This window comes from Leptonychotes weddellii, chromosome 9 (assembly GCF_054177405.1).
Source record: "Leptonychotes weddellii isolate Sample4059 chromosome 9, ASM5417740v2, whole genome shotgun sequence".
Classification (NCBI taxonomy): domain Eukaryota; kingdom Metazoa; phylum Chordata; class Mammalia; order Carnivora; family Phocidae; genus Leptonychotes; species Leptonychotes weddellii.
In genome coordinates this window covers 118,133,823-118,159,533 of record NC_138377.1, presented here as the reverse complement: position 1 = coordinate 118,159,533, position 25,711 = coordinate 118,133,823, and the positions used below count along the sequence as shown (strand labels likewise).

At 44.5% G+C, this 25,711-nt stretch overlaps 1 protein-coding gene across 5 annotated transcripts in view; it reads right to left on the bottom strand.

Moving 5' to 3' along the window:
* Nucleotides 1-4,033: 4,033 nt before the first annotated feature.
* LOC102733802 (synaptic vesicle glycoprotein 2B-like) overlaps nucleotides 4,034-25,711 on the bottom strand; it is a 147,913-nt gene continuing 126,235 nt past the window's right edge. For all 5 annotated transcript variants that reach the window (XM_081831630.1, XM_081831631.1, XM_081831628.1 and 2 more), the window contains 7 exons: nucleotides 18,995-19,175; nucleotides 18,540-18,691; nucleotides 12,470-12,603; nucleotides 11,075-11,164; nucleotides 6,464-6,574; nucleotides 5,567-5,655; nucleotides 4,034-4,218 (listed from right to left, as the gene is read on the bottom strand). In XM_081831630.1, the coding sequence (XP_081687756.1) occupies nucleotides 4,050-4,218; nucleotides 5,567-5,655; nucleotides 6,464-6,574; nucleotides 11,075-11,164; nucleotides 12,470-12,603; nucleotides 18,540-18,691; nucleotides 18,995-19,175 (926 nt within the window). In that variant the 3' untranslated portion in view covers nucleotides 4,034-4,049. The remainder of the gene's footprint in view (nucleotides 4,219-5,566; nucleotides 5,656-6,463; nucleotides 6,575-11,074; nucleotides 11,165-12,469; nucleotides 12,604-18,539; nucleotides 18,692-18,994; nucleotides 19,176-25,711) is intronic.

Here is a 25,711-nt window from a genome sequence, read left to right as displayed (position 1 = left end):
TGCTCTGATCTTTATTATTTCTCTTCTCCTGCTGGGTTTAGGCTTTATTTGCTGTTCTTTCTCCAGCTCCTTTAGGTGTAGGGTTAGGTTGTGTACTTGAGATCTTTCTTGTTTCTTGAGAAAGGCTTGTATTGCTATATATTTTCCTCTTAGGACTGCCTTTGCTGTATCCCAAAAATTTTGAATAGTTGTGTTTTCATTTTCATTGGTTTCCATGAATTTTTTTAATTCTTCTTTAATTTCCTGGTTGACCCATTCATTCTTTAGTAGGATGCTCTTTAGCCTCCATGTATTTGAGTTCTTTCCGATTTTCCTCTTGTGATTGAGTTCTAGTTTCAAAGCATTGTGGTCTAAATATAGGCAGGGAATGATCCCAATCTTTTAGTACCGGTTGAGGCCTGATTTGTAACCTAGGATGTGATCTATTCTGGAGAATGTTCCATGGGTACTAGAGAAGAATGTGTATTCTGTTGTTTTGGGATGGAATGTTCTGAATATATCTGTGAAGTCCATTTGGTCCAGTGAAACACCAGGTTTATTAACAATGGTAATCATTATGCTTTAGGAAGGAGAGGAATCACAACGAGGCTCACAGAGTGAGTAATGCTTAATCTATTTTAAAATCTGAAGTAAATATAGCACAGTTGATGATTTTATAAAGCCAGCTGCTCTGAACTGGGTTGTTTGCATTATTCTCTATTCTCTGCATATTTGAGGTACTTCACAATGGAATAAAAAAGAGAAGAAAGGAGACAAAACAATGGCTATTTGCAGATGATAGGATCATACAACAATAACAAAGGGGAACTGTTAGGACTAATGAAAGAGCTTAGATATCAAATAAACATCCCCAAATCAATAGGATTTCTATTTATTTGCAATAACCTGTGTAAATATTCGATGGGGAGAAAGCAAGCCAATTTTCAGTAGCCAGTGAGGTTATAAAATATCCCGGAAGCGTCTCCACAAAGATCTTTGCAGGACCTATATTAAATTGAGAGATTTGATCAACTCTGAAGCATGAGGTATGTTATCTATCGATATTATGGCTTTCAGATGTGGAATTGGAGGCTTACGCAGGTCAGAGATGGCTCAGCTAGTCTCTGACCCATCGAGGCTTGAAACCCAGTCCCTCAAGCTACTTCCCCAGACCTGGAAGCCAGAAGGTGAATTTACACATTTCCCACCCACGGCAGCTTCATGGGACTTAACTGCCCTGAAACAGACCCACTGCAGCTAAAAAAATTCTTATTTCTGCCTCACTCAAAGGAGTTTTGAACAGTGTAGGGAATGCCTCAGTGTGATGCATGAAACCAACCTTCTTCTCTTTTCTGCTAAGCCACCCTCATTTCAGAGTTCAACTCCCTGACCTTCCATGAAAACTCATGAGAGCTTTTCTCCTATTTTTCTCCTGGCTGATTATCTTGTATCATACTCTTCACCGTCCTAACCCTCACAGAAATTAGCCCTGCCAAGCAGAAATGTCTCCCCAAGCAGAGAGGGTAATTAATTAGTTTATGCATGATCTCAGGAAAAAAAAAATAAAACTATACTGCTTTCAATTAACAGTATGAGAAGCCTAGCCTGACATTTTGGCTCAGGGTTTAGAATATGAACTTTTTCTCTTGCCTTTCTTGCATTTTCCAAAAACTTATATGAGTTCTAGAGCAAAAGCAGGATGAGAACTCAAAGCCACCTGGTCCCATTAGATGCACCAGGAGAGCTGCAGATACTGCTTGGGGAACAGGCCCAAACTAATCTGTGTACTTTCATTTCTTCTTGGGGCCAAAGGGATTGTCTTACAACAGGATGAAGTTCAGGCTTCAAGAGGGTCTCCTTTATTGACAAAGTCTGAGGGTGAAGTCTGAAGCCCTACTTACACCAAAGTCATTTTCCCCGGTGTGCAACAGTCAATAAGGTAAATAATTTCTTTTTAAATTTTAAATTAGCAAAGTGTGGATAAAGTCAAAGGAGGAATACAGGGTACATATGGAGAAATGTGGCACCCCAGCTAAAGTTAACTCTCCAAGGAGGGTTAGGGTTTTCAAAGATGAGGCGCTTTCTAGCCCATGATCAGCAGGTGGCAGCATAACTCAAGAAAAGAAACCAGGTTCCTTCATTCCTTAGCTAAGTTTCAAGGTTCCTAATCTTCCAAGGAGAAAAACACCCTTTTTATTCAGTTTGCTGGGGGTAAAAATGATGGGTTTCATGTGATAATGGTTGTGCTTTTAGGATCCATTGGTTAAAAAACATAAATGAGGGGTGCCTGGCTGGCTGAGTCAGTTAAGCATCTGACTCTTGATTTGGGCTCAGCTCATGACCTCAGAGTTGTGAGATCAAGCCCCCAGTCAGGCTCTGTGCTGGGCATGGAGTCCGCTTAGGATTCTCTCTCTGCCCCTCTCCCTGCTCTCTCCAAAATAAAGCAAAACAAAACAACCATATAAATGACAAGTTAAAATTAACTCACTGCAACTTCTGAAGGAATTTATATTTGAATAATTACACCAAACAACCACATTCTCTTGAAACATAGAAACATGGCAGCATATATCTGTGCATGCAGAATATTCACATCTACTCTCAGACGATCCTTGGCATGACTGTGCATTCCCAGACCCTTGGCAATAACTGTATGGTGCCAGGGGAGGTCCTGGGTCCACAGGAGACCACTGCTTTCAAGAACACTTGCTTCCCCCTCACTCCCACCCAAAAGCTTGATGAAAGCTTCCAGAGGCTGAGAAAGATTAAAAGAACAGAGTGGATCAGAAATTCTCATTTTTTATGTAGCTAAGTCTAAGAACTACAAAACCGGCCTGTTGCAAACCATGAGGATGCTGGCATTGTGATGAACTTTTTAAATTATTTTTTTTAAGATTTTATTTATTTATTTGAGAGAGAGAGAGCATGAGCAGGGGGGAGGGGTAGAGGGAGAGAGAGAAACAGACTCCCCACCGAGCAAGGAGTCCGACACGGGGCTCGATCTCAAGACCCTGGGATCATAACCTGAGCCGAAGGCAAATGCTTAACCGACTGAGCCACCCAGGCGTCCCACGATGAACTTTTAAATGCAGAAGACACCATATAACACAGGGCCTCTGTGGGAATGGAGAGTTTCCCAGTGAGACAATATCCAGTTATTAAGGGTATGGGATTGGAGTCCGAATGCCGAGATTGGGAGAGACATTTCTATTTATATTAGCTGCGTGATTTCGGCAAGCTACTCAGCCTCTCTGAGCTTCTATTTCCCCACCTGTACAATGAAAAGCATATGTCTTGTCTCCTGGAGGCTTCCTTCATTTTTGTGAGGATTACATAACAGTCTATGAGGGTGCTTAAGGCAGCTGCTGACACCTAGAAATGCTTTATGATGTTGGCTGCCATGGTTATGATTATGAGCCTCATGATCAATGTCATACTATCATTATTTATTACTAATATCACATGAGAGTGTCAATGAACATTGGAAACTTCATAAATGCAGTCTCTTTTTACTGAATTTGTCTCTGCAGAGAATGGTGTCATGTCATGGGTGACATCTGGCCATCCATAATGTCCCTTCGTCTTCAACATTTCCAAAGTGTTCTTTGGGCAATATTTCTTCATGGGCAATGTCAGCACAAGATCTCCCGACTAGTGTCATATTAGCCTCTGGATTTGCTTCTAGAGAAGCTTCCAAAATCAAAGAAAAAGCTCAAAAACCAGGCAGTGGATTAGTATAGTGTTCTCAACCCTCTAGGCCCTCTTTATAGGCAGGCACCAACAGGAGGCCACAGCCCTGTGCACATCTCCATTAAAGGTGTGAGGTCACAGGAAAAATGGTCTGATTGCCTCTCCTCAGTCAAATGTCTCTATCCTTGGATGAATAAGTTCTAGCCAGGTGATTAGGGATGACTGGAGGCCAGCAGGCCTCATTGTGTCTCTGAGGTACCACAACAGCCTTGGAGCTCATTCACCTGCCCTACTGAATTCTCTTTCCAATGGCCCCTCTCCCAAGAACAGTCCCCACAGACCATCACCCCGATCTGGGGAAAGCCCGTGGTCTCTGTCACTTACTTGTCATTCACAAGTTTCCCATGTTGATGAATCTGATTCTCCATCGTGAAGTTGATGGTGGCGCCATACACGTGCTCACCGAAAAACACCTTCATTTTGGACTTGTATGCTTCGTCTTGAAAATACCGGATCATATCAGGGAACCAAACTGTCAGTCCGTAGTAGCTGTAATAGAGAAAACGGAATATTCAAGCAGCAACAGGCTTTATTCTTTCGTGATCAGAGTCTGTATCCCTAACCTGATATAAATCAAGCTCATTTTAAATGTATGAATATGGTTCATTATTAGAAATTAAGGCACTTACTAAGTGCCACACTATCACTCATCATATGAACAAATCTAAGGAAAAAAATCATGAGCATCTCCATAGATAAATACAAACAAGACATATTTTAGAACTCAGTGAATTGACTCCTAGTGTCTACCATCTTTGGCTTCTGAAATGTTCCCTCCTCACTTAGACAGAATAAGTGGAGGGGAGTAGGGTCTGGCTTCCTCTTTACTTTTACCCATTTGGGTCTCCATGAATAGGTATTGAAAGAAATCAGGTCTCCCCATGTTCCTCCATGAATCAAAGAGGTCATTAGACCCTATTTCATTTCCTTTGGGCACAGGTGATGGTGAACCAAGCAATTTCACAGATGGAAGTTTTAAATCTCATTGACAGTTCCTCGCTGATAATAGCAATTAATTGAGCACTTACTAAGTGCCAGAAATTATTGCAAGCACTTTCTTTATACAGTAAATAGCTTCAAGACGTTTTAAGTGGCTTAAGTGGCATAAAGAGGGTCATGATATTTGGAGGTGCGTGAAATGACCTACCAATTAAGAGAAGAGCCAGCTAATCACATTCCCATTACACTAACTCTTCCTTATTGTAGGGCACAGTACTGCAGAGTCTCACTGCTTTATCCCATGGCCATAGTGCAAGTGACAGCTGCCTACTCAGCACTCGTTCCCTGCTCATTCCTCGGAAACTAGATTTTGTTTGGGTATCAACCCTCAGGGAAGGTTACGGTATCTTTGGCTCAGACACAAATCCTGATTAGTCTGAAGTCACTGGGAAATCCCATCCCCTTCACCAGCTAGTTTGGCACTAGGTATGTGACACACATCTGGTTAATAGAGAAAAAGGATGCAGGGGTTTTCAGCGGGGGGCTCCTGAGAAAGCTTTCCTTGCTGTTACAAAGAGAAGCTCAGAGAGAGGCAGCCTCTTCCTCCTTGGGACATTTTCCCACATTGATGGGATGCCAAGAAGAGCACAAGCATCTGGCAACCACCAAGAGATAGAGCCTGGGGCTGAAACCCCACGTGGAGCCTGCCTCTCTATGGAATTCTTGTTACAAAGGACAAGACGTGTCCTTGTTGTAGAAGCCACGAGAGTGGGCTGCCTGTTACTTGCAGCCGAAAGCATCCAGACTCTAGGAGTTAGAACAAATTGAAATCTCTGGTTTATAGATGAGGCGCTGGAGGCATAGGGAAGTTAATGAAGTTAAGTAAGATAGAATTTACCTTAAAGCCATGGTGAACCAGACCACAGACAGAATCAGCGTGTTCATCCTGTAGGGCCCCATCACACAGTACAGAGCATTATCCCAGACCTGTAACCCACACACAGAAGGATTATTAAAGCAAGAGACTTGTGACTTGAAAGAGCTCATTTCTAGGATTTTCTGATAAATTTCCTAGGACCCCATGAGAGAATGGAAAACCATGATCTCCCAGAAGCAGCAATTCTGTTCAAATAACAAAGACTCTTCTCTTCTTACTGCCTGGCCTCAGCCTCCAACATAATAGTTCTGGAGCATCTTCCCTGGGAACACAGTAATACATCATCAAAAGCACACTGAGGTGGGATTTCAAGACACTAGAAAACCTTGAGTAGTGAGCTCTGCTCCTTGCCTGTGGGAGTGGGTGATATTCCCAACATTTAACAACCATTCAACCATTCATTGGCTGCCTCAGTGCTTGACATCTGAGTTGCCTACAGGAGTCACTTCTCCAGAGAAATGGCCTTGCCCTTCATGGAGACTTTCTCAGAAACCACCAACACACCTCAAAGGGCCATCTACTTCACTCATTCCTTTCTTCCTACAGATTATGTAAAGAGAAGATGATAGAGAGAAGGATGTTTACTAAGAGTAGATAGATGTTCTGCCTGTGTTCAAAATCTCTCCTTGGGAAGGAAGAGCAAAGAAAAGAAACTAAGGTTTAGAGAGTCTGTGGCTCAAGTCACATGGTGAGTGAGAAGCAGGCACAACTGTGTCCCAAACATTCCATCCAGGGCACTCCCTCCCCATCAAACTGCCTTGAGTTGATGGGGGTATTCATGGTCTTTATCCTTCATCCACCAAAGTTACAGAATTTCAGAATCCTCCCCTCTCATCTCCCACATGTTCCCAATCATACCTGCTTGAAAGTGGTCTTGAACCTGACCAGCCAGCGTTGGTACCAAGTTCCTGTTGAACTCTGGATCTCAATGAATTCATCCATTTGCTTGGGAGTTTTGATGTGGGAAACCTGCAAAACAAAGATGGTCTAGAGAATCATAACCCCACTCTGTGTCAGACTTTTCAATCTTTAATTAATGTAACTGAATTTATGTCACATATCAAAGGCTACAGGAGCATTGGATGACCCTCTAGTTCAGTGATTCTTAACCAAAGATGTACATGGCCTCTCTTCAGAAATCTTTCTCAGGGAGATATGTCTCCCTGCAGACAAGATGAATCCATCTTTTCACTAGATCATGCTTTTGAGAAATTTATATTCGTCAGTCATAATATGCTGAATTCCCATGTACATCTGATTTGCCCACAGTAGAGTTGACTCCACCTTAAAATTCACAAGTCTATCCTTAATAGGTATTAACAATTAACATCACAGAAGTCTAGAACCCATGTAAGCAATGGTGTGTGTGTTTGTTGCGGGAGAGGGTTGTTACTTAAGATTTTTTTTTTTTAAAGATTTATATATTTTAGAGAGAAACTGAGGGGGAGAGAGCATGCGTGCACAAGCAGTGGGAGGGGCAGAAGGAGAGGGCAGAGACAGAATCCTCAGGCAGACTCCCCACTGAGCATGGAGCCCAACACAGGGGTCAATCCCAAGACCCTGAGATTGTGACCTGAGCTGAAATCAAGAGTTGGCCACTTCACACACTGAGCCACCCAGGTGCCCTACTACTTAAGATATTTTTAAAACACAGCAGAATATGAAAAATCATGTCTTCCTTGCTATCTCTGGCTTTCCTAGTGGAAATCAAAGAAATGGGGAATGGGGATAAGGTTATATATCTCAGTTCTCCCCCTAACGGGCCCCAGAAAATATTGATTTGTCCAATGTCAGCAGGTAGCCCCAGTGTGCAATCCTGACTCACCAAGACAGTGACTGTCAAGTTACCTAGTGTTTAAAGCAACCACTGAATTCTATAACTAGCCATCATGTTAAGGAGATGGCTATCTAAGTTAGCAAGGTCCATGCTTGCAGACTTATTCAGAGGAAAAGGGAGGAGCACACTCAAAAAAATTGAGTTTCCATCACCCCCTCCGACGAACTTTGTCTAAGGAAAAAGGTTTTAGTCCTACAAGCATTTCCATCGCTTTCTTCAGCCATCTGAGAATGTGAGGAGATGGGAAGAGAGAAGGAAATAAGGCTGGTAATCCACAGGGAAAAAAACTGCCCTTGGGTGTGGACAACAGACTCATTAACTCTGAGCATGAGGTCTAGGACGGCATGGCTGTGCTTTTCTAAACCCTAAAAATAGTAGTTCTTAAGCTCCTGGCATGTCCTACCATCTGCAGGTGTTCCTCCTTTGCAGATCTCTCCGCCTGGGCTCTGACAAGGACATGGGGGAGTGAACGCACAGGCCCTGCCACAGAACTCTTGGCTGGAGCTCCATGGTATCAAATATCCCCAGGAAGCCATTGAGCCCTTGCTGTCGCCAAAAGAGGCCAGAGGGCAAGGTTGACATCAAATCAGGAAGCATGTCAAAAATCATACTCCAAAGCATTAAGATATCCACTCAAATGCAATGTTTTTCTTTTTGGTGCTCCTAGGGAAAATAACATTCTATTCCCTAGGGATTTGGGAGTGGTATATGGACAACCTCAAACAAAATTACTCTAATTTACAATTAACTAAGATACTTATCTTTGACTGGGTCTAAATCAGAATATTGCCTGTGCTCACCCTAGCCCTGCAGAACATTTTACTGGGGACACCTGCCAGGTGGCAGATCAGAAACTGTGTGGCAGCCAGCCAAGGGGATGGCTGAAACCTAGGGCTTTGTAGGGGAGGAAGATGTTTTCCTCGCCCCTTTTAGTTAGTTTCCAGTCCCCTGGGGCAGTCAGGGACAGGCGTACAAATGAGGTGGAGAGCAATCATCCCTCAGGACTCCTCTCAGGAGAGGTGTGGATTTGCTTGGAATAAATAGGCTAACAGACTGCTTGACGGGTCAGGGAATGCCAGGGAGGACGAGTGCGTGAGCCGTGCATGAGCCAAGGAGAATTTGCCATATTCCAGAGGGAGAACAGGAGAAAGAGAGGGAAGGCGAAAAGGGAGGAGGAAAAGAGGGGGGGATGGGGCAGGGAGGAAGTTCCTCAAATTGTCATGAAGGTTATTAAACTCACAAATGCTTGGTATGAGTGAGGTGTGTCTGTGTGTCTGTATGTATGATGTGTGTCTGTGGATGTGTGTGTGTTTATGCATCTTCATGTGTGTTTCACACGAGGTTGATGTGGCCCACAATCCAACCCAGCTGATGTGGATTCAGAGGCTTGAGTCAGGGACAAACCATGAAGATGTCTCTCAGGAATAAGCAGGAGCTTGGAGAGCAGTCTGTGGAATGGGTGGGGGTGCGGGCAGGACCGAGCTAAGCACACCGAGGTCCTGGAGCGGGGGCTCTCCGCTAACATCTGGGATCCACACCTGCAGTCCAGCTGCAGCATTATAATCCGCCACAGACAGCAGTGGGGATAGGGGACTTGGGAGAACCATTTACACCCTTAACATCTTTCATCTGGACTATTACTGTTAGTTGTGCTTCTTAATAAATGTTTGTGATAAAAGCACCAGTCCCGTATTTTAGATATTTTTAGGAGCATTGGAATTGAGAGAAATAGGTGACTGAACAGCAATAAAATTCATTGCTTGAGTTAATTTAAGAAAAAATATGTCATATCATTTTTTTTTAAGATTTTATTTATTGGGGCATCTGGGTGGCTCAGTCGTTAGGCGTCTGCCTTCAGCTCAGGTCATGGTCCCAGGGTCCTGGGATTGAGCCCCACGTCGGGCTCCCTGCTCTGCAGGAAGCCTGCTTCTCCCTCTCCCACTCCCCCTGCTTGTGTTCCCTCTCTTGCTGTCTCTCTCTCTCTCTCAAATAAATAAATAAAATCTTTTTAAAAATATTTTATTTATTTATTTGACACACACACACAGAAAGAGCACAAGCAGGGGGAGCAGCAGAGGGAGAGGGAGAAGCATGCTCCGCACTGAGCAGAGAGCCTGATGCTAGCTAGACTGGATCCCAGGACCCTGGGGTCACTACCCGAGCCGAAGGCAGATGCTTAACCGACTGAGCCACCCAGACGCCCCTATGTCATAACATTTTTGAATAATAGTTAACATCTATGTAGCCCCTACTCCAAGGCAGACACTGGTTTAGGTACTTTATTTAATCCTTACCATAACCATACTTAGAGATATTATTACCCCTCTGTTCCCAGTAGAGACACTGAGGCAGAGGGAATACCCTACCTAAAGCCATACAGCTAGAAAGTATCAACACTGGGATTTGGGCTCAGACTGTCAGGCTCTAGGTTATGGATTCTTAGCCACATGGTCCTGCCACGTGGCCCAGCCTGAGAATCAGGGCTTCTAAGCAACAGTTAACAAGGACAAGTGTGTTGTCCAGAATCAATGGCAGAGGCTAAAGCTGCAAAAGCAGTGAATCGGAGTAGGAGGGGGTTAACCCAGGAGGGCTTCCTTGTGGAAATGGATTTGAAGTCAGCCTGGAAGGGAAGTTATGCAAAACAGGGACCCAGGGCACGCATTCCTCCTTGGCCACAGACGGTTGTGGTTGGGGCAACACAGATCCCGGCAACTAACAGGACATCTTCATGGAAATCACCACTCACTAGCTTTTCAAGCAAGAAACAAAATCCAGGCTAAGCGCCGATGCTGATAAGGGTGGAGGAGAGAAATGGCTATCCTGTTGCCTATGACACTATAGATCGGCACAACCCTATTGAAATGTAATCTGGCAATATAACTCAAGAGCTGTAAAAATACTAGTGCTTTTTCAGTCAGTCATTTTATTTCTAGGAGTCTATCTTAGAAAACAAACCAAGAACGTGAATGGGAAGGAACTATGTGTGTGAGAAGGTTCACTGCGACAATATTTACAGGGACAAGGTAATAAAATGGGGTAAAAAAATTTCTAGCATTTGGGGCATGTTTAGGAAGACTGTGTTAACGTTCCCAACATTAATGTTGGTTAAAAGGATAATTACGAATGCCACAAGACAACATGGAGTAACCTATGGGTACTTTTTAAAATATATATAGATGGAGGGGTGCCTGGCTGGCTCAGTTGGTTAAGCATCCGACTCTTGATTTCAGCTCAGGTCGTGATCTCAGGGTTGTGGAATGGAGCCCACGTGCTGAGCATGGAGCCTGCTTAAGATTCTCTCTCTCACTCTTCCTCTGCCCCTCCCTCCCGCCCTGCTCACTCACACTCTCTCTCTCTTAAAAAAAAAAAAATGTAGATGTAAATATATGCACATATGCTTATCCCCATAGTTTTTTCCTTCAGCATTTTTTTTAACAATTAGCAGTAACAAGGATATCCATCAAAATGAACAAATAATTATGACACAATAATAGGACTGTCAGGCTTTTATTCTCCCTCTGATACATTTTCTTTGTCAAATTAATAAATATCATAATATGATAAAATTCTTAGCAAGCCAAAACAGTAAAGAGGGGAGCCCCCCTTTGTTGGCCCAGGTGCCGCACACTCACTGTGAACACCTTCTCGGGGGCCCCCTTCGCCCTCATGTTGGTGTCGTGGACTTGCTTGAGAATCATCCAGGCTTCGTCGTGTTTGCCCATCTGGTGGAAGCAAGGAAAGAGGCATAAGAAATCCTTTCCTGACGAGGGGTGGAAACCCAACGGGGGGCGTCCAACCCTGAGTGTGAAGGGGTTAGACATGGATGCAGGGCCACTCAGGTCTTGGGAAGGACTGGGACAAGTCTCTGTCCCCAGCCCATCTTGGAAGGATACTAAGGTAACGCCTCCGGGGCGTAACGTGTAAACATTACACACTATTCCCACTACATAGTACAACACGCCTAGTCGTAAGGTTGAGTGACTGTTGGGGGAGAGCCACGTTCCTCCCTGACCAGAGCAAGCAACGAAGCAACATGTTACAGATTGAATTGTGTCCCTGCTGCCCCGGGTACCTCGGAGTATGACCCTATTTAGAAATAGGACTGCTGTAGATGTCATTAAGACGAGGTCATACTGGAGTAGGGTGGGCCCCTAATCTAGTTCGACTGGTGTCCTTATAAGAAGGCAGCATGTGAATACGGAGACACAGGAGGGGAGCGCATGAGATGACACTGGCAGGAAGCGTGGTGCAGCCGCAAGCCAAGTGATGGCCGACAAAGCACCAGAAGCTGGAAGAGGCAAGGGAGGACTCCCCTACAGACTTCAGAGGGCACGCGGCCCTGCTGACACCCTGATTTTGAACGTCCAGCCTCCAGAACTGTGACACAATTTCCGTTACTTGAAGCCACTCAGTTTGCGACAAAATCTTTTATCACAGCAGCACTAGAAAACTAATACACCACAAAGGGTAAATTTTGAGAGATCCCTGGTTGAAAAAAAAAAACTCCCTGCGGTGTCTGCCCCTGGTAATGGAACACAAGGGAATTTGACAAGGACGATCACTCTGTAGAAAGATCTAGGAGATGCAGAAATGGATTCAGAAATGGGGGTGTAGAAGCCTTCAAGTTCCTATCAGTCCTCTGCCAGTCCCACCCAGTCTGACCCCTGCAAGCACAAGAGGCCCCCCAAGTTGGAAGGACTCTTCTCTCAAGACACCAGGAGCAGCTTTCCTGTGGGGAGGGGTCCTGATGGGCTTGCGGGAGACGCAAGTTTTCCCACAGATCTCACTGTAGCAACTTGAAAAAACATGCCACAGTTTTGAAGAGCCTCTGGAGAGAATGGGGGCTGGAAGCAGCCTCTGACAGTCCCTGAATCCAGGGCATGCAGCCATCAGACAGCAATAAAGCCAGACGTGATGATGGGCCACGCGGGCTGACATGGGGGTGGTGTGCAAATGCAAGCAGAAGGGGGGGCGGCCAAAGGGCTATCGCTCTCACATCGGGTGGGGGCGGGGGGGTGCTGACTCACCTCCAGCAGGAACCTCGGGCTCTCCGGCATGAACCTCAGAGCTACCATGGACACGGTGCAGGGCAGCACGCAGATGATGACAAACACTCTCCAGCTGTGGAAGTGGTAATTGGTGCCCATGCTGAAGCCCCAGCCTGTGAAGAAGCAGTCAGAGGATTTGTGACATGATCTTAGAATGACCTTAAATCACTCACTCTCAAATGAGGGCACTAGAGCATCACCTGGGAAGCAGGTTAAAATGCAAAACCCGACTGTCCCCAAACCTTCTGAGGCAGAAGTCTGGAACAGGCATGGGGAACATGCATCTCAAGAACCCCCCAGGGTTGGCCAGGCCTGACATTTACAGGGTCTTGGGCTGCATCCCATATTTCTCCATAGTCATTAAAACTTAAGCTAACCAACGGTTAATAACAGATGTTCTAGCCCCTCGCCCTGACAAATAAGGAGCTGGAAGGCCAGGCCATGACCTACCCTTGTGAGACGTCTTTCATTTCTTCTCCTGGCCCCTCTCACAGAGTGAGGGGCCTCGTGGTGATATATGTGAACACTGTACCGCAATGAGAATGGGCATCTTTGTCACGATTCCTTGAGTTTAGTGGGAATTCCTGGGTTCTGAGTACCCAGAGCATGATCTGGATGGAAGGGAGGGTGATCACACACCTCAGGGACCCCTTGCCTTCTAGGAAAGAAAACCAGATCAGGACCTTAGGACCGCGGGGTTTTTTTAATTTTAAAGAGACAGGGCTTCTAAATTCAAATGAATTCTATCATTACTGAAATGGAGAGATGACTAGCTCCTACTCAGCATTCATTATTGAAAGCATTTCTTTTTTTTTTTTTTTAAGATTTTATTTGAGAGAGAGAGAGAAAGCAAGCACAAGTGGGGGGTGTGGAAGGGTAGAGGGAGAGAGAGAAGCAGGCTTCCCCCTGAGCAGGGAGCCCAATGCGGAACTCGATCCCAGGACCCTAGGATCATGACCTGAGCTGAAGGCAGACGCTTAACCAACTAAGCCACCTAGGTGCCTCTTGAAAACTTTTCTAAAATACATTTTTAGAAATTGCCTCTGGATCTACAAAACATTATTTCAAACATCCTCATGGGTCTCAAAAGTCTCTCTTTTAAGGAATGGGTAGCACAGTGGAAAGAGCCTAGATCTTCATAGTCACGTAGATCAGAGTACAAATCCTGGCTTTCCCACATCATTGTGGTATTGGTGGGTTTTCACAGAATGCAGGTAACAATACCACCACAGATTGGCTAAGTGCAAAAGCTCCTGACAACCAATAATAATTCATCTGCTTTGAGGGTAGATTTGATTTGCTTAGAAATAGCTACATGACATTTAGTGCCAAAGCTGTTGACTAAAATAGATGAATATAAGCAAAAATCAGCAAAATAATTGCTTTTTTAAAAAATCCAAGGTTATGGGGTGCCTGGGTGGCTCAGTCTGTTAAGCATCTGACTCTTGATTTTGGCTCAGGTCGTGATCTCAGGGTCATGGGATTGAGCCCCGCATCAGGCTCTGCACTCAGTGGGGAGTCTGCTTGAGATTCTCTCTCTCCCTCTCCTTTTGCCCCTCCCCCCACCCATGCTCTTTCTAAATAAATTAAATAAATAAATAAATAGGGGCGCCTGGGTGGCTCAGTCGTTAAGTGTCTGCCTTCGTCTCAGGTCACGATCCCAGGGTCCTGGGATCGATCCCGCATTGGGCTCCCCACTCCGCAGAGAGCCTGCTTCTCCCTCTCCCACTCCCCCTGCTTGTGTTCCCTCTCTCGCTGTGTTTCTCTCTGTCAAATAAATAAATAAAATAAAATAAATAAATAAAATAAATAAATAAATAATAAAATCTTTTAAAAATAAATAATCAGATAATCCAAGGTTACAAAATGGCTTGGTTTTCTCATGTCACTCCAAGTAACTCTGAAGATAATTCCAACAGCATTTTTTTTTAAAAAAAAGACAAAACTGTATAATATAAGTGAATATATTGATTTCTAAAGTTCAGAGGATATCATTATTGGGACATAAAATCTCTATTCCATTTACTATCTGCAAAGCACAATGAAGTGAAGTGCAATAAAATGAGGGTAAGTCTATATGTAAACGTATACCATGTGATCAGCTGCAGTGGTGAGCAGTGAACGTCTTGAACACTATTACTGCCCTTTCGACTCCTTCTACTTGCCCTTGACTCTTAACCCATTGCGCTTCTATTCGCTCTACCTGCACTGCTCTTTCTGCTGTTATTTCCTAGTCCGTGCAACTAAAGGACATGCCAGAGGGAATGCCAGGTGGGGAAACATGGGACTGAAGCCGCTATGACACATTGGGCCACACAATACACACATCATCCAACTTTCTCAACCAGAATCAAATCTCTTTTTTCACAGCATGCTCTCTCTTGGGTCTGTTGGTTTTCATTTTAATTAAAAAAAACCTTTCCTTTCTCCTAACAGCAACACTAGAAAGAGGAAGATAAAAACATAGTAATATTGACACATTTTACAGCTCATGTCCAAAAGCTACTCTGGAATAATTAGAAGTCAAGTTGATCAAAACGACACAGCAGTCAAACTCAGGTGGATAATGAGGAAAGGAGAGCAGAAGTGGGTACATTTATAAAGTATTCTGCCCAAAACAAATTTTTTTCTTTGTGATAATATGTGTAAATTATCCCAAATACGTTATTCCCTCATGCCTCTGTGGTTTTTATGGTGATTTTAGTAATCTCCATTTATCGCATTCATTAGGCAGATCTTTGGGACCTGAAATTAAATAAAATTAAATAGTGAACTGCTTCCAAATATATGGAACAATTATTAATTCAGAGACAGGGACGGTTCTGTTCACTGATCTTTTAGCTTGCCCTACTTTTCACCGTCAGGCTTTCACAAACAGCTGGTGGTGCTGACTACAATGGGAATTAATCTTCCATAATATATCTAATTTTTTCTGGGCTGTGACCATGAGTTCCCAGGAAAACATTCTGAGATTTGTAATTTTCTTTCTCAATGACTTAGTCACCGGAATTCCTGGTGCCAAGACCTCCCATCACTTCATTCCTGAAAAAGCAATTAAATGGGTTTCACAAGCAGTACACAAACATCAGTCTCCTTTCTGTAGTTACCCTGGCATTTGTCCCTGCTGAGTGGAAGGGTGTTAAAGGATTAGTGTCTTGGGCACATTGAGAAATAGCATCAAATGTCTGGTTCACTCTGGACAAAACATCTGTTCCTGGTAAAATGAGGCTTAAAGTAAATAATCACTCCTGTTATACTGTGATTCTAATCTACCGTGTTTCTTGGGTGGCTTCCCCCACTCCCCGCCCAGCTAATGCTTGTTTCAATAAAGCCTAATCACCCAAGAGGCTTGGATCTTAAAAACGGACATCAAAGTCACAGATTTCATACAAGCAAGCAAACAGGAAAAACATCCTGTCTGTTTGGGGTAAAATATTGAATCACAAGCCCTGATGTCAGCCCGCAGCAGCACGGCCCCTCTGCCATGGACATCCCATTCAGTCTTGGTCAACACGCTCCCATTGAATCTTTGTATCGCTTCCTTAGCAACCATACCCCCAGACGTGGGTGTGTGCTTGTGTGTGTAAAGCAAAGTGGAAAAAGTGATGCAGCATGTACTGACTATTGTGGTTGGCCCCTGTCGTAACACCCGGTACCCTGCGGGCTCCACTGTATGGCAGACACGTGGTCTGCATGGGATTGACCCTGCCCTGCCCCCACCCCCACCCCCCCTCCCCCGGTGCCGGATTTGTGGAAGGAAGTATCCCCCAAAAACCCAACCAATCAGGACCCGGCATCCTCTGGGGTGTAGTGATTGGCTGAGGTGGGCACATGACCTAAGCTGAGCCAATGGGAGGCTCCCTGGTCACGTATGAGGGCAAGCTCCCCTTGGGGAAAAAGCAGGCTGCAAATAGGAGGTTGACATTGTTGATGCTCCCGGGAAGGGAGCGAGCTCGAATACAAGAATTGTTTTAAACGTATTCTCAGCACTCTCCTTTTTACTGAACCTGAGGGCTGGCATGATCGCTACAGTCTGCTCTTCTTGCTTCCTTCCCTCTCCACTTTATAGGTGAAGGAACCACGCCAGACAAGAGGGAGCGACTTGTCCCCAATCACAGGGCACCACTATTTTGGCTCAGCTTTTATTAAGATTTTATTTGTCCCCCACACTCCCCAAAAAGATTTTTTACTCACTTAATTTAAATGTGGAAATGGTTTCTTATCACTCACACATTTGGACCAGTTAACAGTTGTAAATAATACAGCAAGAATTGGGGGGAGGGTAAGCGATTTCTCTGACCCATATAACCAACATGGAGTGTACTGTGTGTGTTAAGTGTGCCTTCGGGTGAAGGGCAGAGTGCAGAAATTATGTTAGAAGTAATATGATTTTGTATCTAAAATGATGGAGAACTGCTTTGGGTGACAGAATTATCTGGAAAACTCTTCAGCTGTTTATTTCATTATTCCTGTTCATATTCCTCTCTGTTACTTATACAAAACCCAGTGGGTTCTCAAAGACTAGACAGGGCAAAATTACTTGTTCCCAAATCCATTTACTCTACTTTCTTGGCACACAGCAAGATAGGGGTGATCATATTACAGATTTGGGACCAGTGGGTTGTAAGTAGAGAGGACACAGTCCACTTCCCAGCCTGTCCTTCAAAATCTCCATGTACAACTGCCTATGATCTTTCTCCAAGCAGAGACGTCAAGCCACATGTTAAAGATGATAGAATCACATGGAGGAAAGAGTCTGAGCCCCAATATTACTGATGGAGCTAATCTGAATGTTTCTGCAGATCAGAAACATTCACCATACTTTACAAGTGGGGAAACTTTTATTGTGTTAAACCACTGAGATTTCAGGGTTTATCAGATTACCAGGATAATACACCCAGCATTACATTAACCAATAGTGTAGGCATTGTCTACACCAAAGCTGCTTCTTAAAGAGATGTACATGGAGCCTCCATCACCTCAGAATACACAAAGAGGATGAAGTTTCAAACAAGGACACCAAGGAGTTCAGTGGGTAGAGAAGTGTTGGTTAGCTTCAGGGCAGTTTTCTGCTACCTTAGAGGTCGGCAGGATTCTAAATGATGACAAAGCCTACACCCATAATCACTGGTTTACCGAAAAAAATTTTGAAGGATGCTGATAGCATTTATTGGCCAGGATGCTCAAAAGACGTAATCAAATTCAAAACTGCTGCCTTCTCCCTACTTTACTCTTAACAAAACCAATTGTGAAAGTAAACGTTGCCAGGTCTCTGTCCAGAGAATCCGGTTTTTGCAATTACCCAGGATAATAAAATTGTCCCGGCTGAATCCAAGACCTTGTCTGTAAGGGCTCTCCACTTCTGCAGTCAAACAAGAGTGACAGCAGGCACTAGACTGGAAAGTGCACAAGAGTTCCGCATGGGGACAGGGGGCAGACAGAGCATCAAGCTTCAAGGTCATGCCAGGGACGTGACCTTGGCCAAGTCATCAACTTCTCTTGGCTTCTGTTACATCTTCTATTAAATGGGGTCACTGAAGCCTAACTGCCTAACTTGCTTGGAGGAAGAGGGCTGGGGAGATAAAGACTGACATTCTTTCAAATAAAGGAAGAAAAGAAGAGAAGAATGGAGAGGGAGGGAGGCAGGAAGAACAGACTGTATTATTTCCAGAAAGATAGGTGTATGGAAATTACATACATACGCCTGGGTGGCTCAGTCAGTTAAGCTCGGTCATGATCCCAGGGTCCTAGGATCGAGCCCTGCATCGGGCTCCCTGTTCAGCAGGAAGTCTGCTTCTCCCTCTCCCATTCCCCCTGCTTACGTTCCTTCTCTCGCTGTCTCTCTCTGTGTCAAATAAATAAATAAAATCTTTAAAAAAAAAAAGTAATTAGCGAGGTGTCTCCAGTTTTGGAAGTTCTATAGAAAGATAAAAGTCATATAAGGGAACCGTGTGTGAGTACGGGGAGTAAGGTTAAGGACAGAAACATTGTTGGAGGCACGTGCCATAGTAAGAAGAGCCCCTGGGCTATTTGAAGGCAGTGCACTCACCATAGTGTGGAATGATGCTCCAGGCCATGGCAGATGCATAGATGCCCCCCGTCATCCAGAAGATGCCCAGCCAACTAAGGTGTTCTCCTCGCTTCTCCCGAGATAAGAATTCCGAAAAATAGGCAAAAACAATGGGCAGAGCACCCCCAATCCTGCATAAAGAAAATGCCAAAAAGAAACAATCAAGTCATACACTAAAAATGGTCATAGTAAAAGCCTAGTTACCTTATACCCCACCCTTGTGAATTTGAAAGACCGGTCAAAGTAGTGTCAGGTTATTTGACCTTATACACTGACTTTACAACATTTTCTAAGGTTCAACTTGAATATAATATCTTTGAAGTCAAACACAAAACATAGTCCAAGGTTTTCTGGAGGCACCACTCAGAGCTCAAGTAGCAGGATAGATGGAACACTGGTCTACAAGGGTCCAGCAAAGCCCTGCATTTACATACCCTATGCCTGAGAGGAGTCGGCAGAAGAGGAAGGCTCCATATCCCTGGACGAAGGAGGAGAGAGAGGCAAAGGAGGCGTTGAGGGCCAGAGACATGCTGAGAACTTTCTTCCTCCCCAGCTTATCAGCCAGGCCCCCTAGGACGAAGGCCCCAGCCATCATTCCTAGGTACACTATCAGCCCTGCAAGGGTTGGGGGAGAAAAGAGAAGAGGGGGTGGAAAAAAGAGACAAGACATTAGAAACCATGCAATGTGCCAGAAAATCTGATGCCTGTTTTTATGCATTCTAGAAATTTCGTGTCACAGACTTAAAAGGTGGACTCTAACAGATGTTCCTGACAAATTAGAAGTGCTGTACAAATTCAAATTCTTAAGAATGCTATTCAAAAAAATAACCTCACAGATTGATACATATGTGCACATACTAAAATAGATCAACCGTAGCTCAGTCTTATGTACCTTTCTTGAAGATGGCTCTTTTAGTGGCATAATCTGCAGAAAGTAGCACTGTCATTTTATTTTTAAGCAAAAAGAGTGTTTGTGTTATAAAAATCCTTACCTGCAGGGGTAGGTTTAAAGAGAGAATTTCCAGGAAAAAAGGACAAAATGGTGTAAGGATCATGGGAAGGAAGGAAAAGGTACAAGTGTAAAACAGCAATTACCAATAAGCCTGGCTATTTTATTACTCCCAAAAAAGATCATCTCCATGCTACAACCGACGTTCAGCTTCCTTAGGGGAATGCAGAAGAGACCAGCAATGAGCCGTCCTTTCTTTAACACATGTAACTCATACTTGCCTTTTAATAATAAGATCAGTTAATTGAAGATATCATATAAATATATTGTTGTTGACATGTTTATGGTGTTCCAGTGAAAGTCAGCATCCTCACAGACGTGGGCCATCTCCAGAATCACATGGATAACTCCTTCCTGCTAAATATTGAGCTCTTACTAATTATTAACGACGGTGCTGAGTCCATATGTGATTTACGATACCTGTGAAGGAAACTTTGCAGACCATCACTTTGCAGACCATCCTTCACGAGGAGAAAATAACTGAATGCAAATTATGGAAGGATCCTTTCACCCAGCCTTAACTGTAAATCAAACGATAAACACAAATTGTCTTTCACAGAAAGGAAGCCTCTGGACCTACAGATGCTTTATTTATGCAGATGTGCACCAGGAAGGGCCGACATAAAGCAAAGAGCTTCAATTAGCTGGTTAATCAACTTGAAGGTTGGTCCCCAAAAGGAAAGATTTGACCATGGCCTGTTTTATCTTCCCCATGACAGAGTTCCTTCTTTTGTCATCTTATTCTACGAGATGAAAAGAAATGATAACTTTGGTGTTGTCAACGGATTTCACAAAGATTTTCTTCACTCACCTGGGTTGTAACTCTTAGCCTTTAAGTATGAAAGATGCTATTTTCTTTTATATTTTGGTATATGCTGTTACTTCATGGAATATGTCTATGAGTCTACAAAGTATCTATTAAATGTCTGTTACTAGGTAAATACTCTTGTAGTTACTGGGGATACAGCAGGGTCCAAACAGATGAAAATCCCTGCCTTCATGGAGCTTACATTCTAGTTGGGGAAAAGAGATAATAGATAAATGCGTAAAATATACAGTTAGTGGGTGACTGATAAGAGTTCTAGAGAAAAATAATAAGAAGGAGGGAAATAGGGAGAGCCAGGGTGGGAGGTGGCAATTTTAAAGAAGATGGTTCAGGAAGCCTCACTGAGATGGGACATTTGGGCAAAGACCTAAAGAAAGTCAACCATGGGAATGTCTAGGGGAAATTGCTGAGCCCATGCTCCTGGTTCTGCCATTTCTCTGCATCCTCAGAGGACCCACAGAGAAGTAATAGAGTGAGGATACCCCCTCCTCCCTATTTCACCAGTTTGCCAGTCCAAAGCTCAGAAAATGTAGTGAGCAATTTCCCACTAATATTAGGTCACCAACACTTGTGTTTCAGAAAATGAGTCAAGACTTGCAAACACAACTCAGAGTATGTGTCATGCGGTGTCATAATAATGTGTGGGTCAGTGTGCTCTGCTAGACTATGAGTTTATCTGCTATCCCACCCTGACCAACCAAGCGTCTCCAACATCTAGTTCCCTGCAGACTTAATCATGCTCAGTTCTTAGCCATTGTGAGTCGTGTCCAGCAGGACTGCCTTACTCACTGATGGGGGCTTAAAACCATCTTCTGCTGCCATGACCCATCCCCACCGCATAAGCCTGAGTGAGGGTCAGGCTGCAGCCTCCCTGTTACTTTTACCTGTGGTTCCAGTCCACATGACTGGCTTTGTGCCTGGTCCTGAGATCCTGATCCCCACGCTAGTTTCTGATTAGCATCTGATACCCCAACCAAGACCCAAACTCTGTCCATGCCTAAGCAAGTCCTTCCCAGGAAAGAACTGGATTCTACTTCCCAAAGTAGAAAAGACCCAAAACTTTGTCCATGCCTAAGCAAGTCCTTCCCAGGAAAGAACTGGATTCTACTTCCTCTGACTTAGGTAACCCACTTAACATGATGGCCATAATCAGGAGTCCCATATCTGAGATGCTCTGTCCTTCTTCCCCCTTTCAGATAGACCACGGGGATGTGACTACCAGCCCAACACAAAGTAGGCCCTTATACTTGGTAATTTAGATTTCTACACCAGAGGAGAGAGGGAACATCTTTTTCCACGTTAAGTCTGTTCAGCTTCCAAACATTTTTGGCCTCAGCTCAACACCTTGTCAAAAATTTCCAATACTCCGGGGCACCTGGGTGGCTCAGTTGGTTAAGCGACTGCCTTCGGCTCAGGTCATGATCCTGGAGTCCCGGGATCGAGTCCCGCATCGGGCTCCCTGCTCCGCAGGGAGTCTGCTTCTCCCTCAGACCCTCCCCCCTCTCCTGCTCTCTCTCTCTCAAATAAATAAATAAATAAAATCTTTAAAGAAAAAAAATTTCCAATACTCCATTCAGCCAACAAATACCTTGTGGTTCTTTCATGATACGTGGTCAATCACGTTTGGAATAAAGACACAGATACTGAAAGGAAGAAAGGAAGGGAGGAAGGGAGGGAGAGAGTCCTGCCCAAATTGCAAAGTAAATGCTATGGGTGCTTTAAGCCAGTAAGTAATACAACAATAGATCATGAAAGCCTAATATATCACATCATAGCACCAAGGCAGCAAACGCAAAGTGAGCACTCACCACTAGCCTGGCTCCATGTGAAGCATTTCACAGAGCACTGTTGGTCCCATTGAATGCTCATAACAACCCAGTAGATACCACTACTGTCCTTGTTTTGTAAAGGAGGAAACTGATTCACAGAGAGGCAAAGTAGTTCCCCAAGGTCCCATAATTAGTGGAAGTACCAAGATTTTGATCTGGGAATTCCAACCTCAGAGTTGATGCTTTAACTACTATGCTTTACTGTTCTTTATAGATAAGCATCAGACAGATCTGTTAGCTCTGTATTAGTTTATTCTTTCCTTGTTTGCTCATCCCCAGAATTGCTTGCTAAGTGGGGGCATGGTTCCTTCCTTTTAAGGAGATAAACAATACATTATATGATTATCTCCTGGTGAGAAAGAATGTTCCAATAAAGGCATATGCTGGGTATTATACAAACACAGAGAAGGAGCACAGCCTGGATGCACTTCACTCAATGTGGGAAGGCTTCCAAAAGAAAGTCATTGAGCTGTGGGTGAAGGACAAAGAGAAGCTAGTCAGGTTTCCATCTTGGTGGTGGGGGGAGTGCATCATAGGCAGTGGTAGGCAGCAGGTGCAAAAGGCAGGGAGGCAAAAAGAACACCTGATATGTTTGGGCAATGGTGCCCAAGTAGTTCAGTGTGAGTAGAGCGGAGTGCACATGGGGGGACCTGGTGAGGGACTGGGGTGAGGCGGTAGAGCAGAGACCATGTCATAAATGGCTAATGGGTGTGTGCGTGTCTGTGTATGAGGGAGAGAATACATATGCATTTCCGGATGCATGCTCATGTAGTTATGTGTGTGCACGTGGCTGTTTGCATCATGTGTGTGGGCCTATAAATTGGGAGGAAGGGAGACGAGAAATCAGAGGAGTGGTCAGGAGATTTGCTGAGAACCAGTCTGCATACTCCTTATCCTGGTTCCATCCCAGAGAAAAACACTAGCAGCCAATTAAAGTTTATTTTCCTTTTCTGAAAAAAGCTATCTTCAGCACTTCTCAAATGTTACTGTGCACACACAAATCATGGGAGGATCTCATTAAAATCAGATTTTGATTCAATAAGTCTGGTGTGGGGCCTAAGAGTCTACATTTGTTTTTAATTGAGAGAGAGAGAGAGAGTGTGTGCCAGCCAGGGTAGGGGGCTGTGCAGAGGGAGAGGGAGAAAGAGAATCTTAAGCACGCTCCATGCCCAGCATGGAGCCTGACGTGCAGCTGGATCTCAAGACCCTGAGATCATGACCTGAGCCAAAATCAAGAGTCAGACGTTCAACCAACTGAGCCACCCAGGCACCCTTGAGATTCTGCATTTCTTTTTTTTTTTTTAAGATTTTATTTATTTATTTGAGAGACAGAGAGTGTGAGCAAGAGAGAGCATGAGCCAGGGGGAGGGGCAGAGGGAGAGGGACAAGCAGCCTCCCGGCTGGGCAGAGAACCCAACGTGGTGCTCAATCCCAGGACCCCAGGATCATGACCTGAGCCGAAGGCAGACGCCTAACCAACTGAGCCGCCCAGTTGCCCCAAGATTCTGCATTTCTAACAAGACTGGTGTTGCTGATCCATGGACCACACTCTGAGCAATGGGAGGCCAGAGCACACCCATCTTCCTGGTAGCACAGTGAGGGGTAGTGATGAGAATCCTGGACTTAGCACCCCAAAATCTCCTTCGCTGGTTTTGAGATTTGGGAGGAAATTCTTGCACCCTCTGAGGGCCTTACCGCCACATGTGTAAACTGACTACTAGGTAATTTCCAAGCTGCCTTCCTACTCATTTGCCTTTTAAAAATGTAAATCATGAACGATAAAGTTGTGTGGGCTTCCCAGGAAGCACATGTTCAGATTTTAAAAATTAACCCAGACACACGTTTGATTAAACTATCATGAATGCCACAAGAGACACGTCTATGGATCATACGTGGCCAGTGGCCAAAAGTAGCTCCTAGACCACCAGTGTGCAATCTCAACCATGAACGTTGTGTCAGTTATTAAACTATTGTCATTCAGCCCCGAAACCACCCTTCCTATTTTGTCCACAAACACCTGCACATTGCCGGCCAGGCGCTGCTAGGTCCTGCCACTAGGGGGCACTAGAGGGGGGCGCTGAAAGGCTGGAGCAGGAAGAAGGGACCTGTGCTTTCTGTTCCTATGAATTCCACCCCAGCTTTGTTCACCAGGCAGGAGCAAGGCCGTGCCACACGGGAGCAGCTGGGTCCAATTAGCAGAAGCAGCTACATCCTGCTCTCCCCTCCACTCCCACACCAACACCAGCCAGCGAGGGTCCCCTCTCTAGAGATCTGAGTTATAGCTCCCTGAGCTCCCTTTTCTGAGCTTTTGAGGTATAATAATTCCATTCTCTTCCCTTTTTTCCCCGCAGTCCCGGGGAGGGAGCTGCTGCCTGCATCCACTATCTCAGTATCGTTTATCAACACGTTTCACTCACCCCACTCATCATTTTTTATATTCAATTCTCTCTGTTCCAATAACTGGTATGAGTTGTATCTCCTGACTACGCCCTGACCGATGCAGACACGTTGGCAAACTGATGTAGCATGGAGATTCGATATTGAATCCGACTCCTTCGCTTCGCTAGCTGAGGATGCTGAGCCCCAGATCAGGTCAGAGACTCTCCTGGAAGTTCCCTGCTGGCACTGGGCTTCTGGTCTCCTGGCTCTGAGCCTGGTGCTTTTGCTACTCACTGTCCAAGGCAGAGGAGGAACTAGAGAGAATAAGAAGAGCTTTTCAAAATGCCGTTGCAGGGGATCAGAATATGCTGCCCCCAAAACGTGCCGTTTTGGCCTAAGGATTATTTTGAGCTGAAGATGGTTGAGAAACCACAGACTCCAAGAGAAAGCTCCCTGCCCTCCTGCACATTTGCCTGAAAAGCAGGCTTAGGCTTTTATTTATTTATTTTTTAATTTTATTATGTTATGTTAGTCACCGTACAATACATCATTAGTTTTTGATGTGGCTTTTAATCACCACAGGTGCTTACCAGCCCAGAGACAGGACCACGAGGGACCGACAGAACAATCCTTCCTAAAACAACCTCGTCTTTGGTCAGTTTGCCCCGTTTGCCACCCAGCGAAGCCTAAGCCTACAACCCTTTTCCTTTGTCCTTGTTCCTTCTCTACAAATGTATTGTTCTTTGTGAAGCTGCTAAGACCAAAGTCCTAACCATCCCTTGGAATGGCACCTGCCTCAGTGCATTGCACGTGCTAATAAACTGTTTTTCCCTTGCTAATCTGTCTTTTGTCAGTTTAATTCACAGGGCCTGCTGCCGGGAGGGCTGAGGGAAGAAGTTTTTCCTCCTCCGCACTTGTTGGCAGGCTCTGACAAGGAAGAATGGAGGGAAGAAGGGCGGATCCAGAGAGAAGAGAAATATAAAATTAACAATGCCTCTGAAATAGCTGTGCTATTAAACTCATTTAAAATCTGTCTTTAACAGAGGAAATTAAGACAATAAATTTGGAAAATTGAAATGCAATGGAGTTATCAAAAATTACTTTAGCA